Source organism: Nannobrachium achirus (assembly GCF_963921795.1).
Source record: "Nannobrachium achirus genome assembly, chromosome: 7".
NCBI lineage: Eukaryota > Metazoa > Chordata > Actinopteri > Myctophiformes > Myctophidae > Nannobrachium > Nannobrachium achirus.
Genome location: NC_137816.1, coordinates 13,081,307 through 13,097,906, shown reverse-complemented (window position 1 = coordinate 13,097,906; position 16,600 = coordinate 13,081,307). Strand labels below are relative to the sequence as shown.

At 45.0% G+C, this 16,600-nt stretch overlaps 1 protein-coding gene across 1 annotated transcript in view; it reads right to left on the bottom strand.

Annotated features, from left to right (window-relative positions):
• adamtsl5 (ADAMTS like 5) overlaps positions 1-14,363 on the bottom strand; it is a gene marked incomplete at its 5' end in the record, with an annotated part of 32,483 nt that extends 18,120 nt beyond the window's left edge. Inside the window, 6 exons of the mRNA XM_080730057.1 lie at positions 230-357; positions 1,263-1,368; positions 1,962-2,022; positions 2,251-2,423; positions 12,254-12,329; positions 14,347-14,363. Of these exons, the coding sequence (XP_080586183.1) occupies positions 230-357; positions 1,263-1,368; positions 1,962-2,022; positions 2,251-2,423; positions 12,254-12,329; positions 14,347-14,363 (561 nt within the window). The remainder of the gene's footprint in view (positions 1-229; positions 358-1,262; positions 1,369-1,961; positions 2,023-2,250; positions 2,424-12,253; positions 12,330-14,346) is intronic.
• Positions 14,364-16,600: the final 2,237 nt, after the last annotated feature.

The window sequence follows — 16,600 nt, the reverse complement described above, 5'->3', positions numbered from 1 at the left end:
GCTGGCGCACAAGTAAACTGTGGTGCTGTCGAACCTTTTTCTGAATAGCCCTCGAGGTGAGCAATGATGACACACACACACACACACACACACACACACACACACACACACACACACACACACACACACACACACACACACACACACACACACACACACACACACACACACACACACACACACACACACACACACACACACACACACACACACAGCAGTTGTCACTCACCAGGCAGCGTCCATTAACACACACAGCGCCGGGCTCCTTGCCGCAGGCCGTGCCGTCCAGCACGCGGCCAAAGTTGTAATAGAAGTTGTGACCCAGGGCCAGGCAGCTGAGTTCACATGGGTTGGAGCCTAGCGGGGAAGGGAGTCAGTCAGTGGCCAGCTACTGTACTTTATTATGAGGACAAAAAACATTGTGAAAAGCCAGAGGTGTTGGCAGAGAAGGTGACTGAGAAGTAGCCCGGGGAGAAAGTGCACAGGAGTGAGGTAAAGCCTAGCAGAGGTATTCCACTGCCTACAATGCTGCTTAACAGCTGCGCTGCATGTGTTTGTGACAATAAACAGCTTGAACTTGAACCGTGGGCTGTGCAGGTGGAGGGGAAAAAAGACTCTAGCACGGTACACAAGGGCAGTGGTTCTCAACCTTTTCAGGCCACGACCCCCAAAATAATAACATTTTAACTTGGGGGGTCCCCACCCTGACGAGCTCTAAGAGTTGAGACATTACATTTTGTATAACACGGTTCTATTGTGAAAATCTGCGAGGCGTTGTGAGCATGTAGATCGGCTATTTTCACAATTTATGTCTCTAATATTTGACAGTTTGTCCAAGGTTAAATTTGTCATTTAAGAGGTATTAAAAAGTCCTCAAATTGTCATTTTAGGATGGGGAGATACCCTCTATGCACTTAAACCTGTGTGTCGGTTTGTTTACTGTTGAGTGAGAAAACAATGTTGCACATTAAGTTAATCATCTGGGGACCCCCCAAAATAATTTGGCGACCCCCCTGGGGGTCCCGACCCACAGTTTGAGATCCACTGCACAAGGGTACACACACACATCGTCTGATCATGCAATCTCAACATTGTATTTACTGATAATTAGAGAAACATGGGGTATATATTGTGTTTTATAGCTCAAGGGTTCTTAACCCTTTCCATACAAAGGACCCCCAAATAGCCATAGCCTCTGCCACTCCCTTTCCTTTCCAAATGGCCCCCCTGGCGGCCCTAGTTTTTTACGTATGTTACTGTACCTCCATGGAAGGTGGTCCATCTGTAGGCATTGCCAGCCACCACAGGCCTGTCATTGTAGGCAGCACACTGCATGTCTCTGAAATCCTCCGAGCCCACAGGACACTCCTGCACGGGTCAAACACACACACACACAACTGCATGGTTACATCCATCAGGAAGGGAGGGGGGTTGCACCTGTACACTGACACCAATGAGCTAAACACAAACAAAAGGTTCACCCAGAGGAACTCCTACACGTGTCCGTGTGTGTACGTGAATCTGGCTTGCTTTAACATGCCTCTCTATTCTCACTTGTGTGTTTTTCCTTCAATCAATACGGCTCAAGATGCCTGGCTGTCTGAACACACCCGCACACACCCAGTATGTCTGCAACACAGCGGCTGACCTCAGGATACACGCCTGGCACAATAACAGTGCTGATAACTGGCTGGAGCAGAGCTATAGGTATGTGTGGAGGAAACATAGGTTAATATGTCAGTGACATTCCATGTCCCGCCCCGAAACCCTTTCCGTCAGTACACCTGCCCAGAATACGCCTATCTAATGAAGGTCTAAAGTACACTTCATTCATTGTTCTAAAATATTTGTATCAAAAGTTAATCTTCTAGATCACACAAATGTTCCGGTGAGGAAAATCTTTAGATTTACATTTACTAAATTGAAGGCAACAATGGCATTAATAGGTTAAAGGCAATGACCTTGGTGTTGCAAATCTTGTATTGTCTGGGATCTCCCGCACATGGCCCACCGACTGGATTCCTAGGACAAACAAGAGACTTTTATTGAGCATAGCTTTCCTTTGGGACAATTTTAGGTAATGTTGGACTAACAAAAAGAAAAAGATAAATGGGGCTGGTACATAATTCTTATTGGCTTTTAATTTGAAGCATTTCTTTTGAACGATACAAATTCACTTGACATGGCATGTATTCTCTATTATCATCACTATCACTAAACTATAGAAAAAAGCTCATAGATTTCCTATACCTGGTGATGCAGGTCCGGGTGCGTACTGAGGCCCCTCCCCCGCACGTGCGTGAGCAGACAGACCAGCCGCTCCAGGAGGCCCACTCGTTCCTAAAAAGCAGCTGCCGTCGGACGCGCACCAGACGCCCCAGGGTGGACCCCCCAGAAGGACCCCAGGCAGAAACCCATGACGACTGAGGCACAGAGGGAGAGAGAAGGTCTATTTAAGTGTGTTGATTTTTACACACACACACGTTAAGACTGAAATGGATTCGTAGAGTGACAAACAACGCAGTACCGACACATGCCATGTATGTGGCGTGTGTCCGCCATTATGGAGTCCAACAGTACCGCCGTTTTAGTAGTGTGGGCTCTTTGAAATGGACTGAAAATGGAGCACAGCATGGTTCAAATTTGGGATGGATGGGAATCAACAATTAGTCCTAGGCCACAGCAGAGACCAAGCACTGTCTGTAAAGATAGCATGTCTCTGCTGTTCTCCAGTCGCCCATACAGCATCCCTACTACTACCAGTAAGACTCCCTAATCGGGAGATAAGCGACCGTTGGTCGCTTATCTCCACAAATATCACAACCTCCACCTCTCACGTCATACGGGTAGCCATAGTTACACCTGGAATGTTGAATCTCCATATATGGAGATAACCTACGCATCACACAAAGTCTGACCTCACCAGCCCATACTTGGGCATGGACGACTTATATCTCCATATACGGAGATGGCCATATATGGAGATACGATGACATCACAGAGTCCACAGCTGATGATGTGGCGTGATGTCATACAATACACAAACAAGCCCTATATAAAGGGGCAATTCTCACCAGGGAAGAGAGCATTGCCTGGAATGTTGAATCTCCATATATGGAGATAACCTACGCATCACACAAAGTCTGACCTCACCAGCCCATACTTGGGCATGGACGACTTATATCTCCATATACGGAGATGGCCATATATGGAGATACGATGACATCACAGAGTCCACAGCTGATGATGTGGCGTGATGTCATACAATAAACAAACAAGCCCTATATACTGATGCGATACGATGACATCACAGAGTCCACAGCTGATGATGTGGCGTGATGTCATACAATAAACAAACAAGCCCTATATACTGATGCGGAGATATGAGCAGGGCAAAGGTGTGACGTGTGACGTGTGACCGACCGACCGACCGACCGACCGACGGACGGCCGGTGGAGGTTTTCATAGTAAACTGCTCCCTGACGGTCGCAACCAGTAAGACTCCCTAATCGGGAGATAAGCGACCGTTGGTCGCTTATCTCCACAAATAGGCCAAAAGTTTGTTTTACCAATTATCAAGACATACGGGCAGTTGACAGTTTGCCATGGTTACTCATTGAAGTTGAATCTCCATATATGGAGATAACCTACGCATCACACTAAGTCTGACCTCACCAGCCCATATTTGGGCATGAGCAACTTATGTCTCCATATATGGAGATATGATGACATCACACAGTCCTCAGCCGATGATGTGGCGTGATGTCATACAATACACAAACGAGCCCTACAGTATAAAGGGTCAATTCTTGCCAGGAAAGAAGCATTTCTTCGACTCAGACCTTATCGCCAGGGTTGGCTTATAGCAGCTGTCTGTAGGACCATATATGGATTCTGTTCTCCTAACAGGGCATCATCTGGGATACAATCCCTTTTATGCCCATATATGGAGATCCCTAACATAATCCCTTTCATGCCCATATATGGAGATCCCTAACAGAATCCCTTTTATGCCCATATATGGAGATCCCTAACAACATCCCTTTTATGCCCATATATGGAGATCCCTAACAGAATCCCTTTTATGCCCATATATGGAGATCCCTAACAGAATCCCTTTTATGCCCATATATGGAGATCCCTAACAGAATCCCTTTTATGCCCATATATGGAGATCCCTAACAGAATCCCTTTTATGCCCATATATGGAGATCCCTAACAGAATCCCTTTTATGCCCATATATGGAGATCCCTAACAGAATCCCTTGTATGCCCATATATGGAGATCCCTAACAGAATCCCTTTTATGCCCATATATTATGGAGAAATCCCTGCTCTGAGTATCTGACATCAGTGTGATGTCACCTGTTTATGCCCATATATGGAGATCCCTGCTCTGCGTATCTGGTTGCTATGGTAAACAGTTGGTTGCTAGGGTAAAAAAACATGGTTGCTATGGTAAACAGTTGGTTGCTAGGGTAAACAGTTGGTTGCTAGGGTAAAACCATGGTTGCTAAGGTGGTTGCTAACGTACACTAACAGACCAGCAACAACAGACTGTTGCCACAGCAACGTACACAAAGGTTTGTGTACACATGTGGTGTGATGTCATACTGATGCGGAGATATGAGCAGGGCAAAGGTGTGACGTGTGACGTGTGACCGACCGACCGACCGACGGACGGACGGACGGACGGCCGGTGGAGGTTTTGATACTAAACTGCGACCTTACGGTCGCAATTACGCTATTCGTCGTTGTCGGGTGGAAACCTTGTATGTTCAAAACAATTTCTTTTGTATTTATCATTTAAAAAATGATTTAAACTAGTGAAAATAGCCGATCTACAAGCACGCAACGCCTCGCCATGCGAGGCGTTGTGTGCTTGTAGATCTGCTGTTTTCACAAATTTTGTGCGACGGTTGTGTGATGAAGCAGGGCTTTACTTTACGAAAAAACATACACATTTTAAACTTGGAGATACGAGGTCTCTGCCCTACAGTGACGTTTGTCTGCCTCACATGCACACTACAGTTAGAGAGACACAGAAAGAGCTTTTTTCTCTTAGACTATTTGAACATTGACCCAACTGCCAGGGTCAATCGTTTTTAACATTTAATTATCTACTTACTCAACAGACCAGTTTTTTTGAGGGGTCAAGTTGCATGCTTTTGGATTGTATCTAGCTCAGAATTGCTGTAAAGTATATACTTTTTTGTCATCCTTCTGCAACATGAATGTATTTTCTATATGTATTTCTCCCAGTTGCTAATTCATTCATCAATTTGTAGAGACGGATTTGGCTGAAACTTAGCCCAACAATGGAGATGATGACTCACGAAATACTGATGTCATAATACACACTGTATATGATATTAAATTATATGACATAATATTATTGCGACCGTAGGTCGCATTTACTATCAAACCCTGCACAAAGTGTCAGTCCGTCCGTCCGTCAGTCCGTCTGTCTGTCACACCTCACACGTCACACTCTTGCCCTGCTCATATCTCCGCAACCGTTGCCCCGATCCATGCCAAATTTTGCACACACGTTCCTTACCTGCCAAACTACCCCCGGAGCTCCAGGGACTCCCAGGTCCCTGGGGGACCCCCAGATGTAAAAAATTACCAAATGTGCTAAACTGACCAAATGACCACCCCAACGGGGCTGCTCACGGGGAATTCCCGGGGACCACCCACTCCTGGTGCTCCAGAACGGATGCAAAAGTGGTGGCGCCCCCAGTGGAGGACCCCCTACACTGCAGCTCACATAAAATGCCGTAACTCCGGCTAGGAGCGACCGGGACAGCCGGGGCCGGTACCTATTCGTCCGCCTTGCCGGCGCGGAGACCCCACCCCTCATTTCTCACATGGCCCTCTTCTAGCGCCACCATGAGGCCGATTCTTGCAAAACAGATTTTTGGACACTGCTCCTACAATTTTTGCCCTAAAATCACGCAAATCGGTACACAGTATGTCTACACCCATCAACATGAATCTCTCCCATATAGCGCCACCTCCAGGCCGATTTTTAAAAACACATTTTTGGACACTGCTCCTACAGATTTTGCCCTAAAATCACGAAAATCACTACACAGTATGTCTACACTCATGTCATCAACATCGATCAGGAAGATTTTGGCAAAACACATTTTTGCCCTATTTGTGGAGATAAGTGACCTACGGTCGCTTATCTCCCGATTAGGGAGTCTTACTGGTATTATATATAAATCATCATCATGGCAGCCTCGAAAACAAGGATCCGTTCTCCTCATCCATTCATTTGCTCTCCTTTTGAGCTAGCTGAACTCTCCATCTGTATATTATATATTATATTATTGCGACCGTAGGTCGCATTTACTATCAAACCCTGCACAAACTGTGAGTCAGTCCGTCAGTCTGTCACACCTCACACGTCACACTCTTGCCCTGCTCATATCTCCGCAACCGTTGCCCCGATCCATGCCAAATTTTGCACACACGTTCCTTACCTGCCAAACTACAACCTCCAAGGACCCCCGGAGCTCCAGGGACCCCCAGGTCCCTGGGGGACCCCCAGATGTAAAAAATGACCAAATGTGCTAAACTGGCCAAATGACCACCCCAACGGGGCTGCTCACGGGGAATTCCCGGGGACCACCCACTCCTGGTGCTCCAGAATGGATGCAAAAGTGGTGGCGCCCCCAGTGGAGGACCCCCTACACTGCAGCTCACATAAAATGCCGTAACTCCGGCTGGGAGCGACCGGGACAGCCGGGGCCGGTACCTATTCGTCCGCCTTGCCGGCGCGGAGACCCCACCCCTCATTTCTCACATGGCCCTCTTCTAGCGCCACCATGAGGCCGATTCTTGCAAAACACATTTTTGGACACTGCTCCTACAGATTTTGCCCTAAAATCACGAAAATCACTACACAGTATGTCTACACTCATGTCATCAACATGGATCAGGAAGATTTTGGCAAAACACATTTTTGCCCTATTTGTGGAGATAAGTGACCTACGGTCGCTTATCTCCCGATTAGGGAGCCTTACTGGTTATTAGATATGTTGGACATTGTTAGCACAGTCTGCCACTCTAATATATCACACTTAGAATCATACTCATCATACTATGTGAATATTGTGTGTGTGTGCGTGCGTGCGTGCGTGCGTGCGAGAGAGAGAGAGAGAGAGAGAGAGAGAGAGAGAGAGAGAGAGATGCATCAAGGCGGGGGCCGGGGGGTTAAACAGGGGTATGCATCGTCAGGATACAGCAGCTGTGTGTTATTGTAACAGTGCAGTACATGTGCGCGTGGGAGGGCTGTTATTTGACACCCTGTAATGGCAATATTATTTATAGTCGAGAGTAAAATGACACAAACACTTCAAACTATTTCAAGTGACAGTTGTAAAGAGACAACCTTGCAGGCCCGGCGGAGCGGGTCGGGCAAACAGAGCCAAACAATATAAAAGTAATTAGAGAAATCAAAACGGCATTTTTCAAAAGCATTCCAGAGTTTTTGCCCTAGAGGTGGAATGAAACTGGCAGCCTTCCCACAAACCTCTCATACAGTAGATTTATTTTAACTCTTTAGTTTCACACCAAATGGCTGCTTCACATCCAGGCATTGGAATGAGCAGGTGTCTGAGCACTGCTAACTGAATCAGATAAACACATGTTGAGTGACCCTTGAAACACACTGTGACTCCCCTCTCATCATCTTTACAACGTGATGGATGCAATACGGTTTAGCCCCAAAATACATTGCTTTTACAATGTGAACCCTGTGACCTCTAATCTAATGGATCATCCGTAATCTCTCAAGACTGACAGATTAATCTGTCAGCACCACTGCACTGCCTTAAACATGTAGTGATGTTGTTAGTAGGAATAAACACCCTGGGAGGAAGCTGACTAAAAAAGGAGAGGGGCCAAATCAAATTAAGCCTCTATCATAGTCCAAGGTGAAGAGCTATCACCTCACCGCGGTGTCGTTTCCTAGCTATCACCTAGGCTTTGTTATCCATTTTTAGGTGATAGCTAGAAAACGACAACGCGGTGAGGTGATATCCCTTCACCTTGGACTATGATAGAGGCTTTACTGTCTCTACAAAGGCACTGTCCCCAGAGGTGAACCTGGTCAACTAGGTATATTGGGTTAAACACTTATTATGCCTTATTTAAGCACTTTTAGGCACCTTTTATGTCGATTTGTGCATGAATTATGCATGTACATTTGCCTTGCACTTTTTCACTTTCATATAAAATAAACATTAAAGAATATAATATAAAAAATACATGAAAAAGGGTAATGGAAAAAGCACGGCCCCCTCACACACTAGAATGTCCTTCTATAATGCACAAGAAGGGCCGTGATTTGTTTTTCATAAGTGAAATATCGCTTTAAGTCTCACAAAAGAGTGTTCTCATCCCACTGCTGTGAGTGAACCTCAGGCAGCCAGTGTGGTTCATGTCATATAGTTAACACATGATATATAGTTAACATATAGTTAACATATAGTTAACACAAGTCTCTAACCTGTGACTCCCAGAAGTCAGTAAAGCATGAGATTGAGAGGGGGTCTCTGACTTAGTGACTGACGGAACTGGTCAGGCCAGGTCACGCATGCATACATGCAGCCACATGTGAGCATGTTCACACGTGCACAAACACACACACGCACGCACGCACGCACGCACACACACACACACACACACACACACACACACACACACACACACACACACACACACACACACACCGCTGAGAATAGCAATGTATTATGGTTCTCCGTCATTTTCCATGTCAGGGTGACCTGGGGTTGATCTCATTAGCGCTACTGGCAGACAAATTAGCGTTGATAACAGTTGGAGATGAGAAGAGCTGGCATTCTAGATTAATGAAAATGACCTCTCACCGTTCAAATGACGACCATGTACCCCTTCCCAGCCCACACTGGTTTCTATCTCTTCTCAAGGCAACATGTCAGGGTTTTAAATTAATTTGACTGACTGGAGTATACCATGTATACTATGAGAGGGCAATAATGACATATGGAGAGAGGGGATCACGGACACCTCGCTCACAAAGCAAGGTAATCACTCTGACAAGCCTGTCAGAAAGCATCGTCCCTGAGCCATCCAGTGGATGAAGACATTCTTTGAGAGTAATGTATTTGACCCCCTCCATCATGCCGTGCCTCTGTCAGCAGACAGACCAAGTCAGGGCAGAGATGATGGCTGATGGTTGACAGATATGGCCTGGGCTTGGCCAACTCTGAAAGCCCCCAGAGCCCATGAATGCACTGGAGGCAGTGGAGGGATGAGGGACTGGTGGAGAAAGTGGTAGAGAGAGAGAGACAGATGGGACAGACAGAAAGAAAAGAGGGAGGTTGGGGGGTGCTGAAGATGGGTGTGAACAGGGACGTGCTGGCCATTGGGAAAAGCGGGACAACTCCCGAACGGCCGGTTCATTCCCGGCCGGCCATTAGGAAAAAATTACAAATAAAATGACGGCCTTCGTTCTATTTTGGGGGCTGGTCGGCCAACAAAGTAAATCGTCACTGTCGGGCAGAAACCTCATATCTCCAAGTTTCAAATTTGTAATTTTTTTTCATCATACAAGGCTGTTGCACAAAAGTAGTGAAAACAGCAGATCTACAAGCACACAACGCCTCGCGGTGCGAGGCGTTGTGTGCTTGTAGATCGGCTGTTTTCACTAGTTTAAATCATTTTTAAAATGATAAATACAAAACAAACGGTTTTGGACATGCAAGGTTTCCACCCGACAACGACGAAATATAACTCATGTAATTGGCCCACTTGTCATGATCTGAAATGGCAAAGTAGCAGCAGCGCTATAGAGAGAGATCTCTCTCTATAGCGCGCAATGAGGGCCTCTCCAACTCTTTTTCCCGGGCTGAATCAGGGGCCCAGCATGTCCCTGGGTGTGAACAAGGCAGTAAATCTGCCCGAGGTTCTAGCTGCCATGCAAGAGGGGCCACCTTGGAGCCCCGTCTATGAGTCATGACCTACAGACGGGAGAGCTAGGATGAGGCAACAGGGAGGGTGGAAAAAGCACTTGGCTCTTTGAGATACACAAATATAATGGTGTGACTTATTATCAAACAAAAGAGTCATCCACCCAAGAATGATAACTAGAACAATAACTATAATGACCATGATGATGTGAGCATCCATCACACTGATGATTATGAACCTTCTGGTATGGGATCACAAAATTCATCAAAGAGAGGAGTTCATAGAAGCCAACACACTTCTTGATAGCGACTTTATAAACACTTTGTTTGACCAAACAGGGGTGGGGTTGTTTTGATTGGGTGTCATTGTTTGTATGGTTCATGAAATCCCTCGGAAATTGATCCCAACAACCTTGAAAGATGTAACGTGTGTGTGTGTGTGTGTGTGTGTGTGTGTGTGTGTGTGTGTGTGTGTGTGTGTGTGTGTGTGTGTGTGCGTGCGTGCGTGTGTGTGTGTGTGTGTGTGTGTGTGTGTGTGTGTGTGTGTGTGTGTGTGTGTGTGTGTGTGTGTGTGTGTGTGCTAGAGAGAGAGAGAGAGAGAGAGAGAGAGAGAGAGAGAGAGAGAGAGAGAGAGAGAGAGAGAGAGAGATTTTGCATGTGATTTAACCACTTAACTTTGTTTGACCCTTTTTCAGACATGTTGACAAATGTTCACCTATTTTAGCTAAATGTTTGCCCATTAGGACATGGCCAGAATAGGGCCACTAGGGTTCATGTGGTTAACAGACGGGGCTGGGGGGTATTTTAGATGTCTATGGCTTTCAGCCATAATAGGGGGAAAGCAAAAGCCACCCTTTCCCCCAGGCCCTGCCTGACATACAAGACAAACAGTGATGAAAGACGGACGCTGTGCCTGGAGGGGGAAAAGGGGTGCAACAGCAATCAGAGCACGGAGCGACAGAGAGCGGATGCCTACGTATAGGAACTCTGCCATTTCCATGACCAAATCCCCTTAACATGGCAACACTCTACAACAAAAACAATCTAATCAACATGCTCCCAGATCAGCGTTGCCAGCAGACTCTTTTACATCTGCTCAAGCCAAGGGGCTTTGATTGTATATTATCTAAATTAGCAGGATTTTCCTCTTTGAAACCCGAGAGCAGGGATTTTCTCGATACAGATTAGCTTAATCAGGCTCCCTGTCAAAAAAGTAAGGGGGAGAAAAAAATAAGTGAAGGCAGGAAAAGGCGAGGGATGAGGAATGGCTTTTAGGTTGCAGAGCGATATTCACTCTTTAAAGTTACCATCTGTGATTATATAGGGTGCCCTCTGTAGAAACTCTGCTGGCTTTGTTTATGTTTTGATTCAATGGATCAAAGGCATTTTTCACACCCAAATCAAATGATAGTTTTTGGTTTTCTTTTTTTACCACCCAAGTACATTTCAACTAAATATATAGCTTTTTCTCACACACTTTAAGGCTGTAATGAATTAGTTTGTATTATTAAAGTTAGCATACTCACGGTTTCATCATGTAAGTCCTGCCCGACAAATCTACTTGAGTTCACAAATGAAATAATGTTGTGGCCATATCAATTATTTTACGATGTTTTAAAACAATGTTTTAAAAAAGCATCTCCAAGCTCATACGGTAGATCAGCTATGTGAATAGCCCATGTATAAAATAGGAATTCAATGGTTAACCAAGAATCCTACAGCAGTGGTTCTCAAAAGTGGATTTCAGGGACTCTCTAGGTTCCTTTATGGGGGTCTAAAATTGACCCTTGCAAGTCTGTAACTTCGACAGTGTACAAATGGAACCCTAACGGGTCCATTTGGTTCCATTTGTTCACTGTCAAAAAGTTAAGGAGAGAAAGAAGTAGTCGCCAGCACTCAAGGAATCTCCTTTTCACATGATTTTATTTACCTCAATGGACAGAGTCAACGGACGCGTTTCGACCCTTCGGTCTTCTTCAGCGTTGAAGACCGAAGGGTCGAAACGCTGGCGACTACTTCTTTCTCATATGCTATTTTGAGCCGTGCACCTAAAAGCCTTCATCTAACTTGGAGTGTTGCGGGCTTTCTACCTTTCTCTAAAAGTTAAGGAGAGACCTTCAAATGTCAACGTTTGAGAACCACTGCCCGGCTACGGTATATGTGAACTGTTTCATATCCCCCATGTGCACCCAGGTCTAAAGGAGACTAGCTGTCTGTCTTTCTGGGAACGGCAGTGCAGTGACCAGTGTTAATGATGTGTGTAGATAAGCTCCAGGGCTGTGCTGACTTACACTCTGTGGGGAGGACCAGCAGACATGGGGGACCAGCAATGACACAAAGGTCAGCGCCTGCCATAGCGTCAGCCTCCTGGGGACACGGAGAGAAACAAACAAACAAACACACATTGTTGGTAAGCTACCGGTACATCCATCGCACACATACCGGTACGCACAGTACTGTCCAGACTGAGTGTCCCGAAAGGTCCATTCACTTTTCTAGTGATACAGTAACACTTAGATTTTGATGAGGTTATAGTAAGGGAAAGTTAGCCTATTGCTACATCAATCTGGGAACTAAATCTAAATCACTAGCTTTCTTCAAAAATGTGTTCACAAAGGTGTCTACTATCACCTCTGAACTTTGTCAAACCCAACTCCCTTGACATACTTTGTGGGAGCCAATCAAAGTTGGGGGTATCGGGATACCCAGGGCCTCGGATTAAAGGGGGATAAAATAAAACATGGCCAATATGAACGTATGAAGTAAGTAATTAGGGTATTGTTGGGCTGCTGAATCCATTCCAACCATTAGTTATAAGTAAAAATGACGCCTTAGCCATAGAAAAGGCCTAATTGGCTAAGGCTTAGCCAATCATGTCATTCGAGTTCACCTGTGTCCTGTTAGACCCTATGTTTTAAACCCTGTGTTTGAATGTTCCTTGTCAGATTGTATCATGTTATCCTGTGTGTCATGTGTGATTACCCACCTGATCTTGAATAGTTTTCATGAATTCAAACACTACTCCAACCTTTTTTTTTATTGCCAATATTATATGTCTCATGGACACACAAAATTAGGTGTGGCTTATTTTATGGCCAAGGAGTCATTTTAACTGAAAACGAATGGTTGGAATGGATTCAGCAGCCCAAAAATACCCAAATTACACACCTCATACGCTCATATTGGCAATTTTTTATTTTTCCCCCTTTAATCCCAGGCCCTCGGGATACCCAATAACTTTGATTGGCTCCCACAAAGTATGTCAAGGGAGTTGGGTTTGACAAAGTTCAGAGGTGATAGTAGACACCTTTATGAACACATTTGTGAAGAAAGCTAGTGATTTAGATTTAGTACCCAGATTGATGTAGCAATAGGCTAACTTTCTCTTACTATTAAACGTGAAATGAGGAAAGAAGGGAGAGAACGATAAAGGGAGGGAACCCTAACCCTAACCCTAACCCTATACTAGGCGGCCAGTTGTGCAAATAAAGAGACAGACACAGACAAAAGAACTGACATTTCAAACAGGGTGCTGGTGCGTAGGTCTTTAGGTCATTGATAATATCCACAAATAAGCTGCCATGCTCCCGGGGGCCCCTGCGGATAGGAGCCAAGGTCAGGAATGCCCCCCCGTTCCATTTGGTATCATTAATTCCTTCTCTACCCCCATATGGCTCCTTATTAACTCCCACACAGTCTGCGAAGAGTGCCTCCTGCATGTGTTCACACTGTGCCCCAGTCCCTACCCCCCTAACTCACCGCAGAACCAAATCTTTAAAGTACACCCTTAATACTGTTAAAAGTGCCACACAATGAGAAGACGCAGATATTTTGGCTCGTCAGGCAGAGGCCATGAAAAGGTGCTTTTGAAGTCTGCGCTGTTTGCTCAGCTAGCTGTCATCATCGGCCCTGTCCTGGTTCACCAATCACCTTTGAGGGAATCTGTTGAGACTCCACACGACGAGACGTTCTGTCCTTGTTTTCTCTCTGACTCATTAAAAGATTAAAAGTGCCTTTTCTCAGAAATGCTTCTTGGACTTCGTGGAAAGCCCCTTTATTCATTCTCTTCCTGGCACTGTTTTGCAGACAGGCCACCATCTATTTATGGGTATAGGACTGAATAAATCAAGTAAACATAAAGTGGTTCATTTTATTATCAGACACATCATTTGTGTGTGTGTGTGTGTGTGTGTGTGTGTGTGTGTGTGTGTGTGTGTGTGTGTGTGTGTGTGTGTGTGTGTGTGTGTGTGTGTGTGTGTGTGTGTGTGTGTGTGTGTTTCTCTCTCTCTGGAGATAAAAGTTATATTTGGAAAAGTAAAATAAACCCCCCCTTCTCTATTATCTTTTCATTTAATGTCTTTCCTTTCCACTCTCCTCCATCTACCACTCCCTCTCTCTCATCTAGCGCTCTCAGTTTGTCCTCTCTCTCTATCTTGCTTATCTCTTCTTTGTACACAGAGTTGTGTCCAGAAACTCTTGGGAGCTGGGTTTTGGCTCAGGACCAGGTCAGTAGTTGCCCTGTCCAATTAAACGATACACATCTCCCCCACACTCGGCCGAGCAGCCCTTCCCTTCGGAGCCCCCCACGCACCATTATGTGGGGGGGGGGGGGGGGCTTCAAAGAGGGTCTCATTGATTGAAACAGCAGTGGTGAATATTAAGAGTTGGTCTCTTTCTTTTTTCAGTTTCTCCATCTTACTGCACCTCCAATACCTTAGACAAGTACAAGCAATATGAGAGTAACTATACTCTAGTCTTAATGTTCCTATTATTCAAAAATGCATTGATAGAACAACTGTTATTTGTTATTTGGTGGGACGAGCCCACAAAACATTCTTAAGAGTAACATGGTGAACATGAAGGAAGATAAGTCATTGGCTTGTTGGCCTCCTAACCATGGGGCCCTGATAAAGGTGAGTAGGGGTCACCCCACCTCCTCCTGGTCTCATTAAGCCTATAGCAGCACATTAGTGAATAGCTCTGGGGCAGACCAAGGAAATGGCTTTAATCAATTCAAGACAGTTGTTTATTTTGACTGACATTAGTCCTTCTGATGAACCAGGGGGAAAAACAAACATACAAATCCTAATCCAACTCTTCCACTTAAATATCACAGCACTCAAAATCTGATAGCACACTTCCAGCTTTCATTTTTTTCTTTTTCTTTTTAATCTCCTAAGCACTAGTATTCTTCTTCTGTTTTCAAAAACATGCTTAGCAATCATTTGGTAACTGACCCAAATTTTCATAGAAAACTGCAAGACCACTCAAACATGTGTCTGGTATTGGAAGTTTAAGAATTAGCCTATTTAACATTATTATACTGTACTGTATATGAGGTGACGGGTCAGGTGGAAATTAAAAGAATAACCTGTATTCCAATAGATCCAATAGGTTAATATTATTTAGTTAAGGTCTGTTAATGCTTTTCATTGGTTAAACATTTACAGACCTCAACCACAAGCGTCTTTTGGGCATGTGATTAACAGGCGAAATGTTTCAACATTTTTCACAGAAGCTTGCAAGGTTGTACTGTCTGTCGGCTATTTATACCAGTAAGACTCCCTAATCGGAAGATAAGCGACCGTCAGGTCACAGTATACACAAAGAGGCCTGTAAGTGGCATTGGTTCCACCCACAAGTTTGTACGACAAACGGTTGATGAGTAAAGCCAAATAAAGTTTCAGCCAATCAGAGGAGGGGGCGGGGCAAAGTTAAACCAATTAAGGTGAAGGACTCTTAATGAAGTTAATTGACACCACCCACAAGTGTGTACGACAAACGGTTTATGAGTAAAGCCAAATAAAGTTTGGGCCAATGGGGAGGGGGCGGGGCAAAGTTAAATCAATGAAGGTGAAGGACTGTTGGAGCAGCAGGAGTCGGTGGTCCCTGGGAATTCCCGGTGGCAGGGGGTCCCTGGGGGTCTGTGGAGGTCCGGGGGTCCCGAAGGTTGTGGTTTGGCAGGAAAGGAGTGTGTGTGGAAAATTTCACATGGATAGGGGCAACGATGGCGGAGATATGAGTAGGGCAAAAGTGTGACGTGGCGTGACGTGACGTGACGTGACAGACAGACAGACAGACTGACGGACTGACGGACAGACAGCCGGTGGAGGTTTTGATAGTAACTGCGACCTGACGGTCGCAATAATAACACCGGTCCGTCATACAACAACAAGTAGGGCATTCATTTATGAAAAAAGATAAAAAGTTCAAACATGGATATACAAGATTTCTCCCTGACAGCGAGGATTATTTTCTGGGGCACCTTTTACTTGTATTTAGATAAGATATACTGTAGTAAACATTTTACTTGTATTTAGATAGGATATAGAAAACATTTTACTTGTATTTAGATAGGATATAGTAAACCTTTAACCTGTATTTAGATAGGATATAGTAATCCTTTTTACTTGTATTTAGATAGGATATAGTAAAGCAGAAACAAGTGGCAGAGAGAGGGAAGGTGACGCAACATAGGTCTCCATTCGAAATCGAACCAGCGACGTTGTGCGGTCGACACAGTGGCTGAAAGTACATGCACAAGTACTTAAAGGGAAGACCACCCATTTTCAATATTGAACTGTGTCATTAATATACCTTAGTTAGCGGGGAGGGAATCTTGTCAAAAAACATCAACT